The following is a 22,838-nucleotide window of genomic DNA, read 5'->3' as shown; positions in this document are numbered from 1 at the left end:
TACATGTTTTGTTGTGCTATCTTCAGTAAATAGCATTCTAATCATAATTGCATTTGGTTTGTTTTGCTATCTTCAGTAGATAGCATTAGAATAATTATTGCATATAGTGTGTTTTGATATCTTCCGTAGATGGCATTTGGAAAATAATTGAATAGGTTTGTTGTGCTATCTTCAGTAGATAGCATTTGAATTATAATTGCATAGTTTGTTTTGCTATCTTCAGTAGATAGCATTCTAATTATAATTGTATATAGTTTGTTTTGCTTTCCTCAGAAGTTAGCATTTGAATTTTAATTGCATAGGTTTTGTTGTGCTATCTTCAGTAGATAGCATTTTAAGCAACACATGAATTTTAATTACATGTTTTGTTGTGCTATCTTCAGTAGATAGCCATCTTAGCATAATTGCATTTGTTTTGTTTTACTATCTTCAGTAGATAGCATTAGATAGCATTTTAAGCATAATTGTATATAGTTTGTTTTGCTTTCCTCAGAAGATGGCATTTGAATTTTAATTGCATAGGTTTTGTTGTGCTATCTTCGATAGATAGCATTCTAAGCATAATTGCATTTGGTTTGTTTTGCTATCTTCAGTAGATAGCATTTGGATAATAATTGCATAGGTTTTGTTTTGCTATCTTCAGTAGATAGCATTTGAATTATAATTGCATAGTTTGTTGTGCTATCTTCAGTAGATAGTATTTTAAGCATAATTGTATATAGTTTGTTTTGCTTTCCTCAGAAGATATCATTTGAATTTTAATTGCATAGGTTTTGTTGTGCGATCTTCAGTAGATAGCATTCTAAGCATAATTGCATTTGGTTTGTTTTGCTATCTTCAGTAGATAGCATTAGAATAGTTATTGCATATAGTTTGTTTTGCTATCTTCAGTAGATAGCATTCTAAGCATAATTGTATATAGTTTGTTTTGCTTTCCTCAGAAGATAGCATTTGGATTTTAATTGCGTAGGTTTTGTTGTGCTATCTTCAGTACTGTATAGCATTCTAAGCATAATTGCATTTAGTTTGTTTTCAGTAGATAGCATTTGAATAATTATTGCATGTAGTTTGTTTTGCTATCTTCCGTAGATGGCATTTGGATAATAATTGCATAGGTTTTGTTGTGCTATCTTCAGTAGATAGCATTTGAATTACAACTGTATATGTGACACGATCAAGGGAAATGAGTCGGATGTCGCTAATATTGATTTTGAGATATTGGCAAAGAAAGTGTTAAAATTCTTTTGTTTTATATTGTTTTCAGCGAATTGATAAATTGACGTAACTTCACAAAGAAAAGTCGTATCAACATGGGGTTTTCAGTTTCTGAAAGCTCTAAATGTCCTCTTTAGAACTTATTTTCGACCAGGGCCGACATGTGACTCATTCCCCTTGATCATGTCACATATGTTTTGTTATGCTATCTTTAGTAATAAAGTTGAGTGAATATATGTTTATTTGTATACTAATGCTGATTGGGGCTAACAGCACTACAATGAGGACAGGGTCTATTGTCTGTGGTAGCCAATGAAAAGTGTTATGGGTAATTTCTGGTGTCGCTCAGATTTCTTGGAATTAGGCACATCACGATCTGTCTCAGGAGGAGTAAGTCGGATATAATGTTTGGATGAAAAAAAACCCATTTCACCCACCACTACCAAAATCTATTTATGTTCCAGTATTTGGAATGGGTCAGCGCATTAGGTCAGTACCCTAGGGGCGAATTTCTCGACGGGTGGCTTAGCAATTGGCTTGTCTAGCCTCAAGGCTTAAGAGGTCGGAAGACCAGGCTTAACTGAAAACGTATTTCCCGAAGCCCGGCTACCATCGCCTCGAGGCTTCGTTAGCCCGTGGGCCAGGCTTGTAGGATTAGCCCCAGGCTTCAGTAAAATTTGCATTTCTCGAAATCAGTCTTCTGTAGTCAGTAGTCTCACGCAAGCCTGTTAGACCAGGCTTACAGCGGCTTTTCTTGGCCCTGCCTCAGAGCAGGTCTTAGGTCGTAAGCCTTGGTCTATTTCAATTTACAAATTATTTACATTGTAACGCAAAGTTTATCTCTCATATTTTTGACGGTCTTTCAATTAACATGAGTAAGCAGTCGCGTCTAGGGGGGGCGGGGAGCTCTCCCCCCATAAAAAAAAAGATAAATTAGGCCTACTTCTGAGAGTTATTAATTAACCTCATTATTTGGTCATTTTAACCTTAAAAACTCAATTTTTAAGGTTGAATAAATTGCATCAATCCCACTTTTGTACCATTGGCCTATATGTCACCAGCTTTAATACCTTAAATATGGCATTTGTACCATAATTTTTTTTCAATCCCACCTCCCCCCCCCCCATGTCAAAAAGAAAGCTACGCCAATGTTCCGGGGACACATTCCAAGCAGATCCCATAACTCCTCAGACCCACTCCACCCCTTACAAACCCAAACAGCATGAACGATGCCTGCCCCTCATTTATTATGTTTGCCCCGCTTTCCCCACCCAGCCCAAATGAAAATGTCTAGTTACGCCACTGTGGGTAGGTAATTGTTCGATTTAGTTGAACATTTCAGCATTTTATTTTAGTGTTCATTTGAGTTAGTTGAATTTTTTTAAGTAGCTGTTCCTATCATAAGACCTAATCATTTTGAATGATGGTTTTTTTAACAACGATATAATTTTTAAAAAATTCTTTCATCATCATCATGATCATCATGATCATTATCATCATCATCATCATCATCATCATCATCATCATCAATATGAAGACCTATATGATACCACTTGTCCCTATCCAAGCCTTAATAGTTTAATACTCGTACTTTTCATAAGTAGGCCTATTACAATATTATTTTGGAGTGCCTATATTATACCAATAGAAGAAGGACAAAATTGGTAAAGATATAGTAAATATTTGACACGAAACAATAATGCATGCAGTATTAAAACTGAATTTACGGATAAGATGCATATAATATTGCTATCTTCTACTTAAATATTTATAAATATTGTACCAAGAGATAACTTCATGTGAGATCTGAGAAGACTACTGTTATCAGCAGTAGATAGCACGTTGGTTGCTTTCCTTTTAGGGAATCACAGATTCCTTTCCATTAGGCTTACAGTTTTACCCTTTTGGGGATGCAAAGAAAAAATCACGAGTATAAAGCATAGGCGTATCATTCATACAAGTTGGACTCATAAAAAGTCAAGTGCAAATAAAATAATACATAAAAAAGACACAAAAACAGACACAATATTCCTGCATCAAGTTGTGTACGGTATAAGCCCAAGCACAAGACCGCGAGTCCAGGCTAGTCTTTGCGCCGGGAACATTGCGATAATGAGACGGCAACCTTGTTAGTACGGTAAACCGTGAGGACCACAGCTCATGTACATCTACCTTCAACAGCCTATACAATTAAGTCGCTGGTTGAAAGGGACGAGGTTGTCAAGCGTTAAGCCTGCAAGGCCACTAAGACTAGGTTAAATTTTGCGTTGAAGAAATCCGGCTAGAGTTAAGACTCGGGCTTCGAGAGCGGGCTAGGCTTAGTAGCCTCAAGGCCACCTTAAGACTACGGCTTAATAAGACTCCTGTCGGGAAACTCGCCCTAGGTGGCTTACTGGGGAGTGTAGTTTACTGGGAAGAGAGGGCCCCCATATCTTACTGGGTAAATTGAACGTAAATCCAAAGTGGGATTACAATATGTTATGGAACAGTCTGGGTAAATAACTAGGAAAAGAGGGCCTCATAGCTTACTGTGAAAAGTGGAATGTAAATCCAAATTGGGATTTTGGTAGTTGGTAGATGATTGGAAGAGGAGAAGGTCCTGTATCTTACTAGGTGAAGTGTAGACTAAGCAGTGTACTAGGTTAAAATTATGGGATGCACTACAGTGGGTACCAAGCAAAAAGACCTAAAATCTAAAAATGGATTTATTTCTAAATAAATACCTGTTGTGCTATCTTCAGCAGATATTATTTAAATACAATTGCATAGGTTTTGTTGTGCTGTCTTCAGTAGATAGCATTTTAAACGTAATTGCATAGGTTTTATTGTGCTGTCTTCAGTAGATAGCATTTTAAACATGATTGCATACGTCTTGATCTATCTTCATTAGATGGCATTTTAAGCATAGTGGCATAGTTTGTTGCACTATATTCAGTAGATGGTGTTTTTTTGTCTATTTTCACTTGATAGCATTTTAAGCATAATTGATTAGATCATGTTGCGCTATATTCAGTAGATAGCATTTGAATTATAATTGCATATGTTTTAAACACAATTGCATAGGTTTTGTTGTGCTATCTTCAGTAGATAACATTTGAATTGTGCTATTTTCAGTAGATAGCATTTGAATTATATATAATTGCATATGTTTTGTTGTGCTATCTGCAGTAGATAGCATAACACAATTGCGTAGGTTTTTTTGTGCAATCTTCAGTAGATTGCATAGGTTTTGTTGTGCTATCTTCAGTAGCATTTTAACCATCATTTAAGTAAGTTTTGTTGTCCTTCACTGCATTTTTAATCATATGTACAATTTTTGTTTTGCTATCTTTTCTTCAGTAAATAACATATGAAGCATAAGTAGGTTTTCACAACATGCTCAATCTGAGGCTATTTAAAAAACTACCATTAACATACATTGAAATAAAGCAAAGTTAAAAATGCATTTTAAAAATAGCAGTCCTGACTCAACTGCTGGGTTCATGGTAACAATGCAAATTGGTAAAACAAGGACAATAGTACATAAACTTAGTATAAATACACAAAAAATTAAATACACCTCAAACTGCGAAAGAGTAACACCACAGGATCCACGGGAGGACCCCACATCCCGGTGCTATACCCTAACACTCACCCTCACAAACTGTAGATGCAAATCCCACACCAAAGGGTGTGAAATCAGCACCACAGATGCAAAGACAACAATAAGAGTGCCAAAGACAACACTAGGCTGCCATGGTCCCTCACAAAACATGTGACATTTCCCTTAACACCTAGTCTTCCACTAAAAATTGCTAAAACATAGCAACATACAGTCAGTTCATAGTTTACACGATGCACAGCAAAATGCTTAAAAGCACTCAAATTAGAAATAAATTGATGTGTCATGAGCAGTTTCTTGAAATTTTAAATGAAGCCTGCATTTTGGATACAAGCAGAATTGCTTAGATCTCTATATACAGCAACTATCTCACAGGGAGTAAATCAGTAGTCAATTATGTCAATTACAAATCCAATGCATTTATTATAAATTACACATGTTGCATTCAATCTATTGTTGGCATACATCATTTAGTTATGGGTGTTGGCCTTTGCTTTTTTCCATTCATCAGTATTGTAATTGAACTTTATTGTATTCAATCAATTGAAATGAAGGAGTAGTTCATTGCCTATCCATTACTAATAATGGTGTTCCTCATGCAGTCAACACGGGAAAATTTTCTGGACATGTGACCAATGCGTATCAATGTGATTGTAACCTCGAGCCTGATCCCTGACCCCCGGCGGTGACCTCGCTATTCAAGTCTTAGTAATTTTGAATTGGGATAGTATTCTTGGCCGCAATTTTGATAGAAATTTGTGCATTGCAAATTTATTGAATATTATGTAATCTTAATTTCTTCACAATATAAAATATTTATCTACGGAAACTCTTACTATAATATTATTAACTTGCGAAAAGTTAAAGTAACTTATTTTGCATCAAAGGAGGAATTCTTCCTATTCAAATACATTCATAACTGACCAGAACCCTTAAAATGCACCCTAATTAAGCTTGTGAAATTTTTTAAACAATACATGCGCTAATAAAACATTTTTGCAGCAATCTATTCAATGCAATAGTTGACATTAATAGAGTATAAGTAAGCATGTCTACTTTTATCCTGTCATGGGCAATTTGATGACCTTGATCAGCAAAATTGACAATGGAATAGCCATCAGCATATTGCACAAGGAGTTACTTCTGATTTTTTTATGCAAAAAATAGATTGGGCTATATATACTTTGACCTATTTGTGTTAATTTATTAGTTTATGGGACTGTTTATCTGGGGCAAACAGTGTTTCATTAACACTGACATCAGGACAAGATGGATAAATACCAAAATAAATGATGCTGGTGGTAGACAGCTGCTTTTAAAAGTATTATCTGTGATGAAATTATGCTCAATATTGATAGTAGTAACATTATGTTACTACCTCATTGACACTTGTTAGCAGTTAGTATAATTTGTACTAATTTGTAATTCTTCCTTTCAGTTTTGTTCTTTTTTCTTTCTTTTTGAGTTGATAAAATGTTCTTGCTCATAGTAGCAAGAGTTTACATTCGTTGTGAATCTGCTCCATCATCACTTGATTTAATCTCAAATTGATAGTTACCGTAGTCCTCTAATGATATCAATGCCCACATTATTGAATGTTTCATTACATATCTGCTTGCATACATCATATACTAAATCAAAATTGATGAAATTCCAAAATAATTGAGGCATAATATTTGAGGAACGCCCAATAGATATATGAAATGATAAATGTGGGCATATCTTGTCATACTAGCGGCCTCTTGGTTCTCTTTATTGCTGTAGTGTGTATCACCCAGAGTAATGCAATATGCATAAGTATTAACAAGTAGGCATAAAAAGCTAATCAAAATTGTAATTGGCTTAACAGCTTGTAACTCTGGTAGCAGCTACAAGATTCTGGGTTATTTATTTCCCCAAAATGGGTCAAGTTTGCAGATATTGCAATTTAGTAATATATCATAGACTAATGATGCACGAAAGCCATAATATAAACAGGATTTATATGAAGAAAATGACTAATTATTTCTAACTGATTGCAAAGGCCAGAGAGTGGAGAGCATGTGAATTAGACTTGCTTAGAGAGAGCTTTGTATGTACCATATGAATTCCTCCATGGAGAACTGACTACCTTTTATAACATTTTATGTGCAGAAGAGACATGTCATCTGTATTAGTTGTGTTAATTGGAAAAAAGAAGAAATTATTTATATTATTGATAAAACATATTTTCAGAGAGATATTGTGAATGAATATAATGAAAGACACACACCATACCACCTTGCAGAAAATATCAAACTTGAAACATTCATCCTCCAAAATTGGTGCCTTATTAAAAGAATCCTGGGAATTAATAATATGCAAGTTCTATAGGCCTATATCCATATGTTGCACTATTGGTGCTTGGAATGGAGGGAATAGGTCCTGTGAAAACTAGTATGCTTTCAAATTTAGGTTCTTGGATGTGTAGGATTACAGTACAACCCCATCACACACACACTAACAGCTAACCAATTTCTTAAGGATTTGTTCGGGAAGTAGTTTTCTCAGTACTAAAGATTTGTGCACATCAAATGAGAAACAATGATACTTCACCTGTGTCATTGTGATCATGCTGCAACAATAGCAGCAAGTATAATTAATGAAAGACAATACAGTCTTGTCTGATGCTATAATCATGTGAAAGGAAAAGTGTTGAGTGAATATGTTACTGCGGGATTCCCCTCTATCTTTTGACTCGGTGTTAATTAGAAGGTTTAGTGCATTATTGCTTGTAGCAAGTCACTTGAGAATGTGACAGCATGAGAGGGTTTAATATGAAACCTTATAGATATTATTGTGAGATAATTGTCTTATTCAGTGGATCCCAGGGATATGACAAGATTGGCAGGTGAATTATATGTAGATATAGGAGGGTAAGGTTGCAAAGGAATAGCTGCCCCCTGGATGAAATAAATGAGATGCAATATAACAGGGAGTGAACGTCTTTACCTGCATGACTCTAGTGCCACATTGGTAGACTTAAAACAATAATATTGTTATTCTGCTATACAATCACTCTTATAAATGAACCTTTTTTGAATTTCTGGCAAAAACATAGCAAAAACAATCCTTTTACGCAAATTACGCAGTGTAATACATACCTTTTAGAAAATTTGGGGGGAAAACATGCGCATATCGTGAATAGAACAGGCCCATAGCTGGGGAGGGAGGAGCACTGAAACCAGTCACAGTAGAACAGGCCCATAGCTGGGGAGGGATGTGAAACCAGTCACAGTAGTACAAGCGCATAGCTGGGGAAACCAGTCACAGTAGAAAAGGCCCATACCTGGGGAGGGAGGTGAAACCAGTCACAGTAGAAAAGGCCCATAGCTGGGGAGGGAAGTGAAACCAGTCTCAGTAGAACAGGCCCATAGCTGGGGAGGGATGTGAAACCAGTCACAGTAGAACAGGCTCATAGCTGGGGAGGGAGGTGAAACCAGTCGCAGTAGAACAGGCTCATAGCTGGGGAGGGAGGTGAAACCAGTCAGAATAGAACAGGCCCATAGCTGGGGAGGGAGGAGCATTGAAACCAGTCACAGTAGAACAGACCCATAGCTGGGGAGGTGAAACCAGTCACAGTAGAACAGGCTCATAGCTGGGGAGGGAGGTGAAACCAGTCGCAGTAGAACAGGCTCATAGCTGGGGAGGGAGGTGAAACCAGTCACAGTAGAAAAGGCCCATAGCTGGGGAGGGAGGTGAAACCAGTCACAGTAGAAAAGGGCCATAGATGGTGAGGGAGGTGAAACCAGTCACAATAGAAAAGGCCCGTACCTGGTGAGGGAGGTGAAACCAGTCACAGTAGAAAAGGCCCATACCTGGTGAGGGAGTTGAAACCAGTCACAGTAGAAAAGGCCCATACCTGGTGAGGGAGGTGAAACCAGTCACAGTAGAAAAGGCCCGTACCTGGGGAGGGAGGTGCGATGCACCCAAAAAAATGCCAATTAGAAAAAAGAACTGTTTTTTCTGTAAAAACATTGAAATAAGCTCTTTGAACTGTTTTCCTCCCAAAAGGACCCCCTCTTAATATAGCCCACACCCCCTAAAATAAATCCTGGTTATGGGCTTGTAGTAGAGTGATTGATTAAACTGGTGTATGCGTAGAAGTTGATGCTAGCACAAGAAATTATAATGTAGCAATTATCAACAGTCACTATATACCTTATGATAAAAACAGAGTTATCAAAAACAAGCTTGGTGACAATGAATGGCATCAGTACCATCTCTGAGAGAGAGCTCTGTTTTATGAAAAATGCTGATACATTAATGAGATATGGACTCGCTGACTACATGTAAGAATGTACAGAAAGTGACAGGCGCTGAATTGTACTCAGGCAGCCATTGATCTATACTCCATATATTACACAGTAGTATTACTCCAACTTATGGTTGCCCTATGGGGACACCCAGCAAATTCTTGAAGAGATCAAGCCCCAGTAAAATAATGAATTTCATCAGTTTATAAGAATATTAATAGGTTTTTGCTTGTTATGTTGTATCATTCATGTAGTAGATTGATTTGGTATCATTTTTGATGAGATAAGATAAATTTGTAAGTGGAAATTGAATGTTAATTCTGTAGACAGTGGGTGTTTAGCTTACAGGTGCTAAATTTAGATGATCAGATGAAAGTACATTGGTTTACATGATGTCATCGCAATTTTGGTTTGTTCTCTACTAGATACCATTGTGATATGAAATTGATAAAAAAATTGATTTTTCATATTGCAAACATAAAATATTTTTGAAGATATTCATCAGATTTGTAAATAATTAAAACTTGGAATTTTAATGTTACAAAATCAATATTTTGACACTGACCCCTGGTTATGGCACTCTGTGTATCCGCGGGTACTCATGCTTGTCGAAAAATTTGCGAAATTAGGGGCATTTTCAGATAATGAAACACAATTGGCAAAACACCATAAGATAGTAGGAATTAATTGTACTTGTATAGCAAACTGTTTGATATGAAACTATAATCATGCCTTGAAACTGCCCCACTTAACAAACATAGGTCACTTACATAATAATAATAATAATGATGATGATGATATTAAATGATAAAATGATATAGATTATTAATTGCCTTTTGCTGAAACAGCCTTGGTGTGGTTTACATGACTTTAGGCAAGTAATTGAAAATTTGAAAAAGTAAGAAAATAACTGAGATGAAAGGTTCACAAATTATCAAATTATCAGTTATCAATTAAAATCAAATTAGTAAGTACAATGTATATGGAACAATTTAATTCCACAAAAGCAAAGAGTGTGTGGTAATTGTGTAATTCACAATTTTTTTGAATAGAGAAGTAATTTGCACATAGTTAAAACTTAATAGCTGAATGTACTAGTATAGAAAGAGGCTTTCAATTTGCAAAGAAAGGTAAGATGTAATTATAACACTTAAAAGAATAGGGTTGTAAAGAATTTGAGTGTGAACAAATTTGAAAGGGTAATCAATGATAAATTCCCTCCTTTGTTGTAGTAGGAAAGCGATAAAACTTACTTCCATTTCTTCTCTGCCGCCATAGCTACTTACTAGGGTATATAGATTCATCATTAATACATTGTTCATTCCGATACTCAGTCTATGCCCATTCTGAGATACCGTACTTGTTGTACTCTCAAGAGAGATAGAGTAAAAACAGACCCATCTGTCAACTTAGTTTTAATGTGGTGATTAGCACATCCACTAGCTGGGATATGTTCTCTTAACCAGCCAGCAATACTTTTTAGTCCGTTCAGAGAGTGAAAAATGTATGTCTGGTTTTGTAATTGTAATATAGTGTGGAGCAATTTTGTCATACATTTGTGTTGTACACTATATGGCTGTACTTTGGAATAATGAATTGATATATTCAAAAAGGTACATATTTTATATCTGACCTGTTTTTTTTATCAAATCATGATGGAAAGTGAAATCAAATTGAATAATTGAATATTCTCATTGTAAAAAATAGATACGGATGTAATTGTGTGTGGTTGTGTGATGGTGCCATACCTGGACACACACATGATACCGAAACCATGGACATCCACAGATCCTGGAGAGGGTTACGAGATAAAAAACAGCACCCATTATATAAATCACAACTACAGTATTTTAAACTGGATGTGTAGGAATAGTCCACAATTGGATAGTACAACTAATAGAATCCATGGTAAAGCAAATAGAACTCAAAATGTATGTGTCTGTAGCTGGATAGTACAAACCCAATAGGGTTGTTGGGTCTACAGGTGGGTGTGTGTGTTGTTCAAATGCACAAGGGTGTGCAATCACTTTCAAACAAGCTAGGTAGATAGGAGATTGCAGACATATAGACAAATCCAATTTCATGCATTCCTGCGCCTCAATAGCCACCATAAATGGGTCCCCCCTTTGGCCTATTCCACCTAAAATGTGAAATGATGTGGCCTTGGCCGGGATATTAAACAGCATTCTATCACCAGTGTTACACGTAGACAAAAGAATGATGAAAGTTTACAACACAATACAATTCAACATCTTTTAAGCGGATTTAATCCACCCAATTGGGCAGTAACAACACCAGTTTTGTGCAGACGGGACCCAGTAATAACCGACTGAATTCTGGCCATCACTTGGCTCGTTGGATTCGTTTATAGATATTCAAGCTTAGATATTGACCCTTTGCACGAGGCTCTACCCGTAAAGTACATGTTGTGTGTGCGTATGCCTATCAAACGCATACTTCAATAAGCTTTGTAAAAGCCTTCTGGCATGTTGCTAGAGATGCGCAAAAAACAAAAGTGCACTTTTTACGCATGCGTTTGCAGGGAGAACCTCGATTTGGTAGCAAGTTGGCGGATCCTTGCAAGGGCCAAAATCAAGCAAATAATATAAATTACTTTATTAATAACTTTGTTCTGATCATTTTCTTTATCTTAGAGGGTGAGTTGAATACAACAAGTACAGCAGAACAGAAAGCACAAGACTACTATTTTTCATGTTTGGATGAAGATGAAATCATAGAGGAATTACGAGCCAGGCCGCTCCTAGATCTTATAGATACGGTCAGTACTATTGCTTTTTATGCATTCTATTCTGTATCTTTTTTCTTTGGTACAAGATATGACACCTGTTGCACCGAATGATGATTAAGTTACACATAATGGACATTTGAGGTATGTCTGTATTTGTAAGCTTTTCTACAATCTTAAGTTAAAAATCAGCGAGGACTTCATAATTATTATATTTTGTATGATGCTGATTTTTGATAATGTCAGTGGACATTTTTAATTTGGGAACAGATTTCATTTTGTAGAATCAAACAATTGATAACAAAATGTAAACATGGTAAGCCTACTATGTTGGAGGAATGTATTATTAAATTGGGGAATTAGTCATGGGAAAGAAGAGCGAGGTACCAGATTTGGAGTCCCAAGGGATGAGGGAATGAACGGGAACGGGAATGACTATCTCGAAATAAACAAGATGAAACAGAAATTGAGTATAACAATTTATTATGAATTTACGTTAAACTGATCAAAATACAAGGTGTGTGAGTTTTAATAATGAGTCTTACCAGAGTTACATCGCATCATAAGAAAGTATAATTGAATTTGATTCACATGCAAGACATGATGACATTATAATCGTCATCATGTTACCAATCTAAATAATCATCCTGAGCACGTCTGCGCTATACGTCTGCTTGGGTCGCAGGGCTAACAAGGAGTGAAGACTTTATTTACGCAGAAACAAATCCTTGCTTCACTCCGTGCAATTGATGCACGTATTACGTATATAAAACGTTCACTTGATGAATGGTTATCATGGCTTTTTGCACTATGATCAATAATCAATTATTGACTGAATTATCGTCACAACAAATGCAAAGAAAAATCAGCCTGCAGAACAGAAATAAAAGTAGAAACAATAGACAGGTTGTGTAAAGCATCTCTGGGAAACGTGAAAGTGATGTCACACACATAAAATCGCTGACAATATAACTAGACAGGAAATGTCTTTAAAAAGACAACTCCATGGATGAAATTCATGTTTCATAATTTTCATCCATAAACAAAAAACTTATCGAGCACCATTTCATATCTACCTTACTCTTGAACAACCTCATCCTTTAAAAAAAAAAAAAAAACATGATTTGAAGGTCATCACAAGAAAGTCAAACATATTCAAAATGAAGCAATTACCTATAGCCACACAGCATCATCATCCCTATATCTTCATGTCAAAAATTGCTGTGATAGTACAGCGAATCCTCTCGTTTTTCAATAGCTACACTTGGCGATTTTGTTCGAGATAGGCCGAGCGACTCAGGCTAAGCATAGTACGACTATCATATGAGATACCGCCAAGTTCTAGTATCCCATATGGTGTTGCTATTACAAGGAAATTCGATTTGTTTTCAGGTAAACCCCGGTTTTGTTTTTAAATACACTAACTTGAAATTAAATACACTAATTAGCGACCATTGCTGTTTGCTCTGGATACATTTTACTGCATTTTGTAAGTTAAAATTGTGATATATTTAATTTTGAGAATTACAATTATATAAAGGAACACATTTAGCCCATTCACCTAAAATCCAGGTGCTTGTATTATAATATTCGATCACACGTGTATATCACAATGCATATGTAAACTTTCTTTATCTATGTCAATAATAGAATATTGATTTCACCAACGGAGTATGGACCTGTGTGAAAAAATATTTATAACATAGGGTGTTGACGCTGTGTGCCAACTTGGTAAAATGCATACTCCTAGCCCAATCTCGTACATCATAGCACCCAGTTTTGGTTTGTAGTTTTGAAATATTGCAATTAAATGTTAGTTCTTTCAAATTTGAAATGCTAAAAGCTGCTAAAACCCAAATCCAGAACAATCAATCATATTTATCTAGATATAGCAAACTTTCCATGGTAGAGTTTGGACCCAAGACAAAGTACACCTAAATTAAGTGCCAATTCAGAATTACCATGGCGGAAAAACATGAAAGTTAACATTTAAATATGTTATAGATGGCTGCAGGTTGCATAAGCTGATGACATCAGTTTCTCAACTCTTGTCTCATGGAGGTGATTAACCCAATTGTCATACTTCATGATGATGAAATAGGAACTGTGCAACAAGTTACATAATAATCGCAAGGGTGTATAGTGTGTGCTTGAAGTTTATTGCACCATTTTTATATAATGTAAATGACACATATTGTCGGCTTTATTCCATAGTGGCATATAGTGGGGCACCACGAATACACAACCTTTTGAGAAAATCGGGTTTGAAGAAATGCCAATATAAAATCGAGTTGTGTAAATCAGACATTCATTACATTTTGTAATTGATGTTAAATTTCTCTAGTAAAATAAAAAGATAAATAAAGACACATTATTACTGGCAAATTAAAAACAATAAGTACAAAACTATATGTCACTATGGAAAACGCAATCCAGACCTGCCAACTGTCCCTCATTTTGAGGGACTGTCCCTCATTTGGGGTTTACCAAAGTGAAAATGAGGGACAGTCCTGTTTTCTGAAAATTTCAGTGATGGCAAATTTAAATGTAAGAACAGCAGAAAATTATGAAAATGCCTCTTTAAAACTGGCTATAGCATTCTCTTTAATCTATTGTGATAAATTCAGACCTGCAAAACCTTCCCTGAATTCTGAAAGTATTACACACCTTAAGTCTTTGAATTTGACGGTACCTGGTTTGTGTACATGTACAAGGTTTTGGTCTCAATGTCCCTCATTCTGACTTTGGTAGGTTGGCAGGTCTGCAATACCCTAACCTAACGCCAACCTTACGCCACTTCGGTTGCCATGTAATCCATATGGTGTTACTTTTTGTTGGCTTCATTCCTTAGTGGCGTATCGGTCCGATACATCACTATGGAATGTAGTGAGGTATACGCCACTATGACATGCAGTGTTTTTCATTTTTGCCAATATTTCTTAGTTTGTTTACTATTATAAAATGTGTATGAAAAGTGGCTGCTGAGACTTAGCAAAATGAAAGAGAACATCATTAAAAACACATGTGCCAATTAAAAAAGAATTACCAAAAATCACCTTATGTCAACCGATTTTTTTTGTACCTAGTCTTAAAACATGCCATTTGTCAAAATAATAACCTACACAAAATTTTAATTGAATCGGAAGTCGTCTTTTGGGCCCACCGTGAACCTAAGCCTAAACATTATTTTGTACCAAAAATCTGTGTATTATAATAGCTGCCTTATGTCTATTGTGCTGCATAGTGCAGGATATCACGCCAAAAGTTTGGGCTCACGGTGGACCCAGAAGACGACATTGGAATAAATTTAAATTTGGTGTAGGTTATTTTTTTGACAAATGGCATATTTTAAGACTAGGTACAAAAAAAACCCGGTTGACACAAGGGGTGTTTGATGCACCCTACTATGGAATGCAGCTGATGATATAAGTATCACATCAACAATCACATCAACAATAAATTCTAGGTTGGTTGTATTGGCAATATCTGGGGTACAATGCTTGAAGCATAGTAACCAAGGGGTTTTCCCTGTTTTAAAGGGGCTGTCCCTATTTTCAAGTACTTAATATTACTACAACCATTGTGAGAATTACATTTGCCAATAACAGCAGTAACATTACAGACACCATTGTTTTAATGACAACCTGGCAAGCAAGCAAGCACCTGTGCCTCATATTACATGTATAAGTTGTCTGTCAACATGGTATGCATACTCTAACCAGTACAAGATGCTCTCCTAAAGTGTTTGATGGGATGTTAGCCCATTCAAATCTGCCTGAGGACCCGAGGTTGGATTCATTGTCAACAGCTACAGCATTAACTTCAATACATATTATGTGCAGGGTCCACGCGTGTCTCACTGACTGACAGTGACTTTGTGTGCATGTAGCACTTTTGTGTATCACAGTATGCTTTTTACTGCTGACTGACTGACTAAAAGTTTGGTCACTTGGTCATAATGAATCCCTTGTTTATGATTTTTGTAATAATATTTCTTTCATGAAGATCTACAGCCATCAAAGGTGCATGTGTATAAACTGAATGCTAAGACTCATAGCATCCATCTATTTCGGCATAGGGGCATTTGAAGCAACCGTGTCCCAGGGTGCTCATGTAAGGGTTAAGTTTTGAGCTGTCGTATAGTAATTCTAAAGTGTTTGAGTGATGACTTGTGGATGTGATCAAAATTTTATGGATTTAGACGATGGGCTCTCAGGCGGTTCAGAGATATAATGATCATGCTCTCAGGGACCTAGCTAGGTAATCTAACTTGTCAATTACTGCTGGGCTTTTCTCTGTTGACAGCATTTTCTTGTCACGCGCGTTTCTGTCTCATTTGGTTGTGATCTTCTGCAGTCAAAAAATATTATGACTTGATGAGAAATTTTTACAGAGAAAACTTACTTTTCTTGTAATTTTCTGGGTGGAATTTGACCTAAATTATTAATTAAAGTAGAATTCAGCTAGTGGTGTACCATTTGGTGAAAGATGTTAGAGGTATAAAATTACAAAGATATATTTTTAAGCATCATTCATTTCAGGAGGAAGAAAAAAATACAAATTTGGTGATTTTGAAAGCTGTGCTCAAGAAACCGTCAGCAAAGGCATGTCAGTATTCAGTGCTTATGTCCAGTATTGATCATTGGATAGTCTTGCAGTTTAGCGATATCAGCTGTGGTAGATGGTTACTGATCCCAGTGGTATTATTAAATGTCGGGTGTGTCTGAAATGTGCAAACTTTCCAATGACAGTTTATCTTCAATGACATACATTAATTGTGATGATGACAAATAATTTTATTTCTTTTATAAAACCCTTTCCCTGACAACTGTGCATATTATACATGATGTATGGCCTATTCGCCGTCAAAGTGACGTAGTTAATCAGATTAACTACCATAGCAATAAATGAATACAATTCTGACTATCAACCTACACTACAACGTTCACACGTACTGATGCATTGAACCATAGATGTCAAAGAAAGGCTGATCACTCGCACCTGTAAGATTAATATCTCTGAAAAGAGCGGTATTGTATTCAATCTATGTTTGCTGACATACACAGGTGATTAGTGCAATCTGCTTGTAGTGCAGGGCGATCTATTCAAAAATTGTATTCATCTATTAATTGCTCTGGTAGTTAATCCGATTATGACGTCACTTCGACAGCGTATATGACCCAGTTGAGAAGTAATTGAAAGAGAACAATTTATGTTCTCATGTTTACTACAATGTCACACAGGATAGGTGCAGGTCCAGTATTTTGAGTAGTTGGGTGCCAGTTCTCTTTATTTTGTGCTTTGACTAAATACTTTATGAAGTGTGAATAGCTCCATCTGAGGACAATTAGTTGACATTTTTACAAGACATTTCTAAAGGAAATATAAAACCACAGCAGCTGCATACATAGAGATTATGAATAATATATTTCCTTGTGATTCAAATATTCAATGTTAGGTAGACGTGTATTGGGATAATCAATACCAGGGGTGGCCACCTATGGCTCTATGTAGCTCTTGGAACCAAAAAGGTTGTCCACCCCTTGTCTATACTTTGATTTGGTTACCAGTCCTCAGTTTCATGTTTTTTCAGGGGAATGTTAATTCTATAGATTGTAGAAATTGGCATTGCAGTTGGTGTGTCTTTGTGTGAGTGTGGGTGATGGAAATTAAGCTAGAAATGAACTTTTATTAATCTAAACTTCAAACTGCAAGGATTCCATATTAACATTTGAGTGTTAAATTGCAACCATTGGTTGTGAACAACTGTCAAAAGTTGGTGTCTAGAAATGGAGAATTGCCACTATTACTCATTTATTGGGCTATTCCAGTTGAAATCCATGCAACCCCTATGGAAGATGTGATCTTAATATTCCAATTTGGGAGTGTGAATGTCATATAAAACTGGAGGTATGGTATGGGTTTTAGAAAGGAGATAAAAGCTTTTCTGGGGAGGGGAGAAACTTTTGTCTTCATATATTATAAGCCTGAACTCAAGAGCCTCAAGATGATGGAAATATAAATGGATTGTTGGCTTCCTTGACTCATAAGATCAGTGTATTAATAAGAAGTTCAATGCAGTTTTTTAGGTAATTGGATAGAACTGGAAAAATATGGCATCTGCCATCCCAGTCATCAGGGTCCAACATGTTAAAAAATCAAGTTTTTTTCTGAGTCCTGGCATTTATATTCAAAAGCCTCAGTCACTTGACTGGTACTGTTAATGTTGTCTTCAATATTATAGCATGTAACTAGTACCTATAGACTCTAATCCGTTAGAGACAGCCTGTACAAGTCTATAAAAGTGGAAGAATCGTGCATGTCAAATTAACATAACAGATGTCAGTGTCTTTTCAATTTTGTAATAATAGTGTAGTCTTTAAAATGACTTTTCAAAATCAAGGAAGTGGAAAAACTGAAATTGACTTTTGCGTGACAAGTGCGTCATTTTGCTGAATCACACCACATTTGGTTTATCAATTATGCCTTTTCTACACCTATGTATATGAGACACAGTCCAATCAAAGTCAAGGCAATATTGGGATAAACTAAATTTGAGCTGTAGGTAAAAACAAGAAGCAAAAACAGAAAACATAAGAAACTGATGACATATTGACCAAATTGGAATCATACACTCCTATTTACTATCGCAGTGATTATGTCATTCCTTAGTTACTGGTTCATGCTTGGTTTGCACACCTGTTAGCAACCCATTGAGACTGCATTGGGATCATTCTGATTGTGGTTCAGGACACAGTTAGCATGAACCATCACACTATGACTCATTTATATAGCAGCCATTCAGAAAAGTGGTTAGAATAACATGCAAAGTGTGTTAATAGTGTATATACTATACATTTTAAGTCGCTGGTAACCAGTATTTCAAAAAAGGGTGTAGCTTCGAATTGATGTGATGGGATTCAATTTATTCAATATCTATGCTGACCAACAGATCGTTCTACAACACAATTTAAATTACTATATGGCCTGAGATTGCCGAGAAGGCATTGAGACAAACAGCATGCATGTGAAATGGTTAATAGTTGAGAATGAAAAGAACAGATTGACTTTTTAATGTTTGTCTCCCTATGCATGAGTGCGTATATTTATGGCCTTTGCAATATTTTCTTATGTTCTCGTTTAGGTATGAGGTATGAGGTATTATTAAAATAAAAAATTGTTATATTAAATGAAATCCTAGCACAAATAAATCATCTTCATTCAATTGTCTACTGTGTGCATATTTGTGCTCTCTTTAAAGCAAGTAGAAATAGCTTGTCAACTTTCAACATGGGAACATGTTATGAAGTATCTATATTTCTTAGTGAAAAGATATAGCTCAGCGGCCAACAAAAAGTAATTGCCTATAGTAGACCCTCTACGACAAACAAGATTTTCTCTTTGAATTGGCTGTATTTTTATGTGTAAGAAAGTCAATCGCATTATCGTGTTCACCCTAGCATACGTTTGAGCCCTATTTAACTCATTGGAACGTTCGAAAGGACCCCCCGCGACTGTCAAGGTAAAATGAATGAAGTGCACTCATACACATTCTACGTACTGCTTGTAGTACTTTTGAATGTGTTTGCATCACATACGATTGACTCTTTTTCCTTGGAGGTGGATGAATTTATATACTTGTATTTTCCAGAGTAACCATACTTCATCATCAGCGGTGTGATTCTGGTGAATGACTGATGAACGACCTTTACTTCTTGTTGACAATGTCCTTTTTTGACGATGTCTTTTTTTTAAAAAGTACTATGCAGTTTAATTAACCTATAATCAGATCATGACAGATATATGAAGGGTTATATATGTAATGCTAATGTCATTTAATTAATCATTTCGGCATAAATGGGTGATGTTGGCATCTGCGTCAATACTGGTAGTAATGTAACTTTAACAATAAGGTATAGCTCAAGTTATTACCTGGTATGAATGCAATAAATCTGTGACATGACTCAAGTCCTTTAGCTACTAGGGTTGAGTAGAACTAGTTTAATTAAATGTGAATAGATCAAAGTTGACTTTAATTACACATAATGATGTACAGGAACAGGTAACATTCATTAATAGTTAGTGAAGTTTGACATTTCATGCTGTGTAAGTAATAACATTATAATATCACATAGTCCTGAGTATAGCTACATAATATGTAATGTAGGCCAGGCTAGCTAGGTTAAACATATGCTTCATGATAACAAAAGTAGCAGTATTTTTATATCTCTCTTGAACTGTAAAACTATCAAACCTACTTTATAAATATTTCAAACCTACTTTATAGATGTTTTTAGTATATCTAGGTTAAAGAGTTAATGATTGAAAGATTGCAATTTGATATTTTATGCCTTGGCCCTTATGGCACAAAATACTTTTGAAATCTGGTCACTCCATAGTGATTTGCAAGCTAACAATTAGCCTGAGTTGTATACAGTGCACAACTTATAAGTTCCCCCTAATGCTTTTTGAAATAAATCGAAAAATATTTAACGAAATGTAAAATTGTAAAAGGTTATGAGTAACCTTATTTGTTTTACAAATCTGGGCCAATTTGTAGTGTCACACATCATTGCGTTTGGCCACAATGGTTCATTATGTAAAAAAAGAGGGAGTTTTAAAAGTTGCAGCTGAGTCCATAGGAGTCAATTGTCAAACAATACAGTATGTTAGGCCTGTCCATGTGTTTGTAATGGATATAAAACTTGAAGTCTAGATGTTTAGTAGGGGATGTGTCCTCCTGCACTGTTGACAAGTGCATTGCAACGTCGCCGCATGCTGTTTATTAAATTCGGACCCGTTGCAGGTCCATGTTGTTCCATACATGTTGGATTGCTCGGGTTAGCTCTTGCAGTGTTGTGTTTTCATTGATAAGGTCAACCTCATTTTTAACATGGTCCCAAAGATGCTCAATGGGGTTCATGTCAGGAGATTTTGCTGGCCAATCCATTCTTTCAATACCCTGATTCTCCAGGTATGCGTTCGTTATCATGGCACGATGAGGTGTAGCATTATCATCCATGAATATGAAATCTGCACCAATAGCACCATGGAAGGGAACAACATGTTGTGAGAGGATTTCATTAACATAACGAGCGGCATTAAGTCGACCTGGAACTTCTACCAGATCGGTTCTTCCATTGCTGCTAATCCCATATCCCAACGAAGAAGACGAATACCAAAGATTAAGTTTTCTTTTACAAACACATGAATATCCCTGGCCTACTGTATTGTTTGAGAATTGAGTCCTATGGACTCAGATGCAACTTTAACACAGTTTAAAAGCGGTCTCCTTTTTTACATAATGAACCATTGTGACTGAAGCATAATGATGTGTGGCGCTAAAATTTGGTCCACATGTGTAAAACAAATCAGGCTACCCATATCATTTTACAGGTTTGCATTTCGTTAAATAGTTTTCGATTTATTTAAAAAAATATGTAGGGGGGAACTTATAAGTTGTGCACCCTATATATTGCAATTTTGCATGATGTTGGTCCATAATCTGGTTGAGTATGAATTTTAGTGGTCAAGGTGTAAAAAATATGATGCATATGGCAAGTTCGTTTGAATTTGGGCTGGTCTGCCTGGTAAAAGGGGTTTGGGGGCACTCTTCTTCCCCTGCCAAACCCAATAATATGCTACTGGTTTAAGATAAGAGATCCTGTATATGTGTTTACACCATGTGAGCACTCACTCTCCTCTTTGATAGGAATCCACACCTTGATAGCTTTGTTACCGTTAGTGGATAGCATCATGGGGTGGGGGTGGTCGGGGTCGGGGTCTAGCCCTCAATCAAAGAGAAAAGTTTCAAAAAATCTCCCCTCCCATGCTATGCCACTGGTTAACTTTATAATGTGCAAGATAAGGTCAGTATCCTAATGATGTTTTCAATGCTATATATAAAACTGTTTAATAACATGATTATCATGTGTGACTGCTTTCATGGTATGTTTTAAAGGCAATATTGATTGCACTTCTGTGATTCTTACAATTTATTTGCTAAATATTTCTTGATCTGCTGCTGTGAATGTTTGAAACAAGATGATATAATCTGCTTTGAAAATAACATTCTATATGGCAGAACAAAATATATGGCTAGCACGTCAAAGAGGAAAATTGCTACACTTTTGACAAAATAAATGCCATAACACTAATGTCAATTATTTTAAGTTCATTTGAAACACTCAAGTAGTTCCTTAATGATAATAACACATATGCATGCCAAAATTAAACATTGAGAGGACATGCTACAACAAGAAATGTGCTGTCTACGTCAAGGTTCATAGCTTTTCATGTTCATGCAACTAGCTTTAAAGTCCAGAAGATCTAAGATTTGCTGTTATTTCTGTATCCCATTCCCATCCATCTGTCTATCTATCATTCTTAGTCAGTGGGAGTGGTCTAGTTCGTATACACATGTTTGATTGGACAATCGCAAGAATTGGTGCCGTTTATCAGGCCGTGAAGCGACCCACGTCATCATGCGTCTTGATAATGCCTTACACGCTTGTAGAGGTGCAGCGTATGTATCGCGATGTATGCGTGAGACTAGTGCGGAATACGTGACAGCGCTAGCAGTACTCATAACAGAATACGTGAAGTTGTAAACAAGTTTCGTTCATTTTATAATGAGGGAGTTTTATGACGGTAACTTAGTTTTTGCTTTAAAAAATTGTTTACAGTTATTAAAATAATATTTAACTGACTAAGAATGAGAATAAGCGATAGGAATTTTTATTTTGCCTATCCTCTACCTATGATAGGCGACAGGCAGGTCCAATATTTTTATCGTAGTGGATACCGGCTGCGCCGGCATCCACTACTCAAAATATTGGACCTGCCTGTCGCCTCTATCACACGATAGAGGATAGGCAAAATAAAAATTCTATCGTTATTCTCTAAGTCTTGTCTCCTTTCTGTCCACTTGTTCATTGTCTGTCCATCCTTTATCTGTCTTTTATTTTCACTTGCATGTTTCTTTTTTTTTTCTTAAGAAACT

The 22,838-nt window shown here is 36.1% G+C and overlaps 1 protein-coding gene across 12 annotated transcripts in view; it reads left to right on the top strand.

The window, feature by feature from the left end:
- LOC140154973 (endothelin-converting enzyme 1-like) overlaps window positions 1-22,838 on the top strand; it is a 237,286-nt gene that overhangs the window by 174,951 nt on the left and 39,497 nt on the right. For all 12 annotated transcript variants that reach the window (XM_072177711.1, XM_072177676.1, XM_072177654.1 and 9 more), the window contains one exon: window positions 11,745-11,869. In XM_072177711.1, coding sequence (XP_072033812.1) covers window positions 11,745-11,869 — 125 coding nt within the window. The remainder of the gene's footprint in view (window positions 1-11,744; window positions 11,870-22,838) is intronic.

Source organism: Amphiura filiformis, chromosome 1 (assembly GCF_039555335.1).
Source record: "Amphiura filiformis chromosome 1, Afil_fr2py, whole genome shotgun sequence".
Classification (NCBI taxonomy): Eukaryota; Metazoa; Echinodermata; class Ophiuroidea; order Amphilepidida; family Amphiuridae; genus Amphiura; species Amphiura filiformis.
This window is presented reverse-complemented; position numbering and strand designations above follow the sequence as displayed.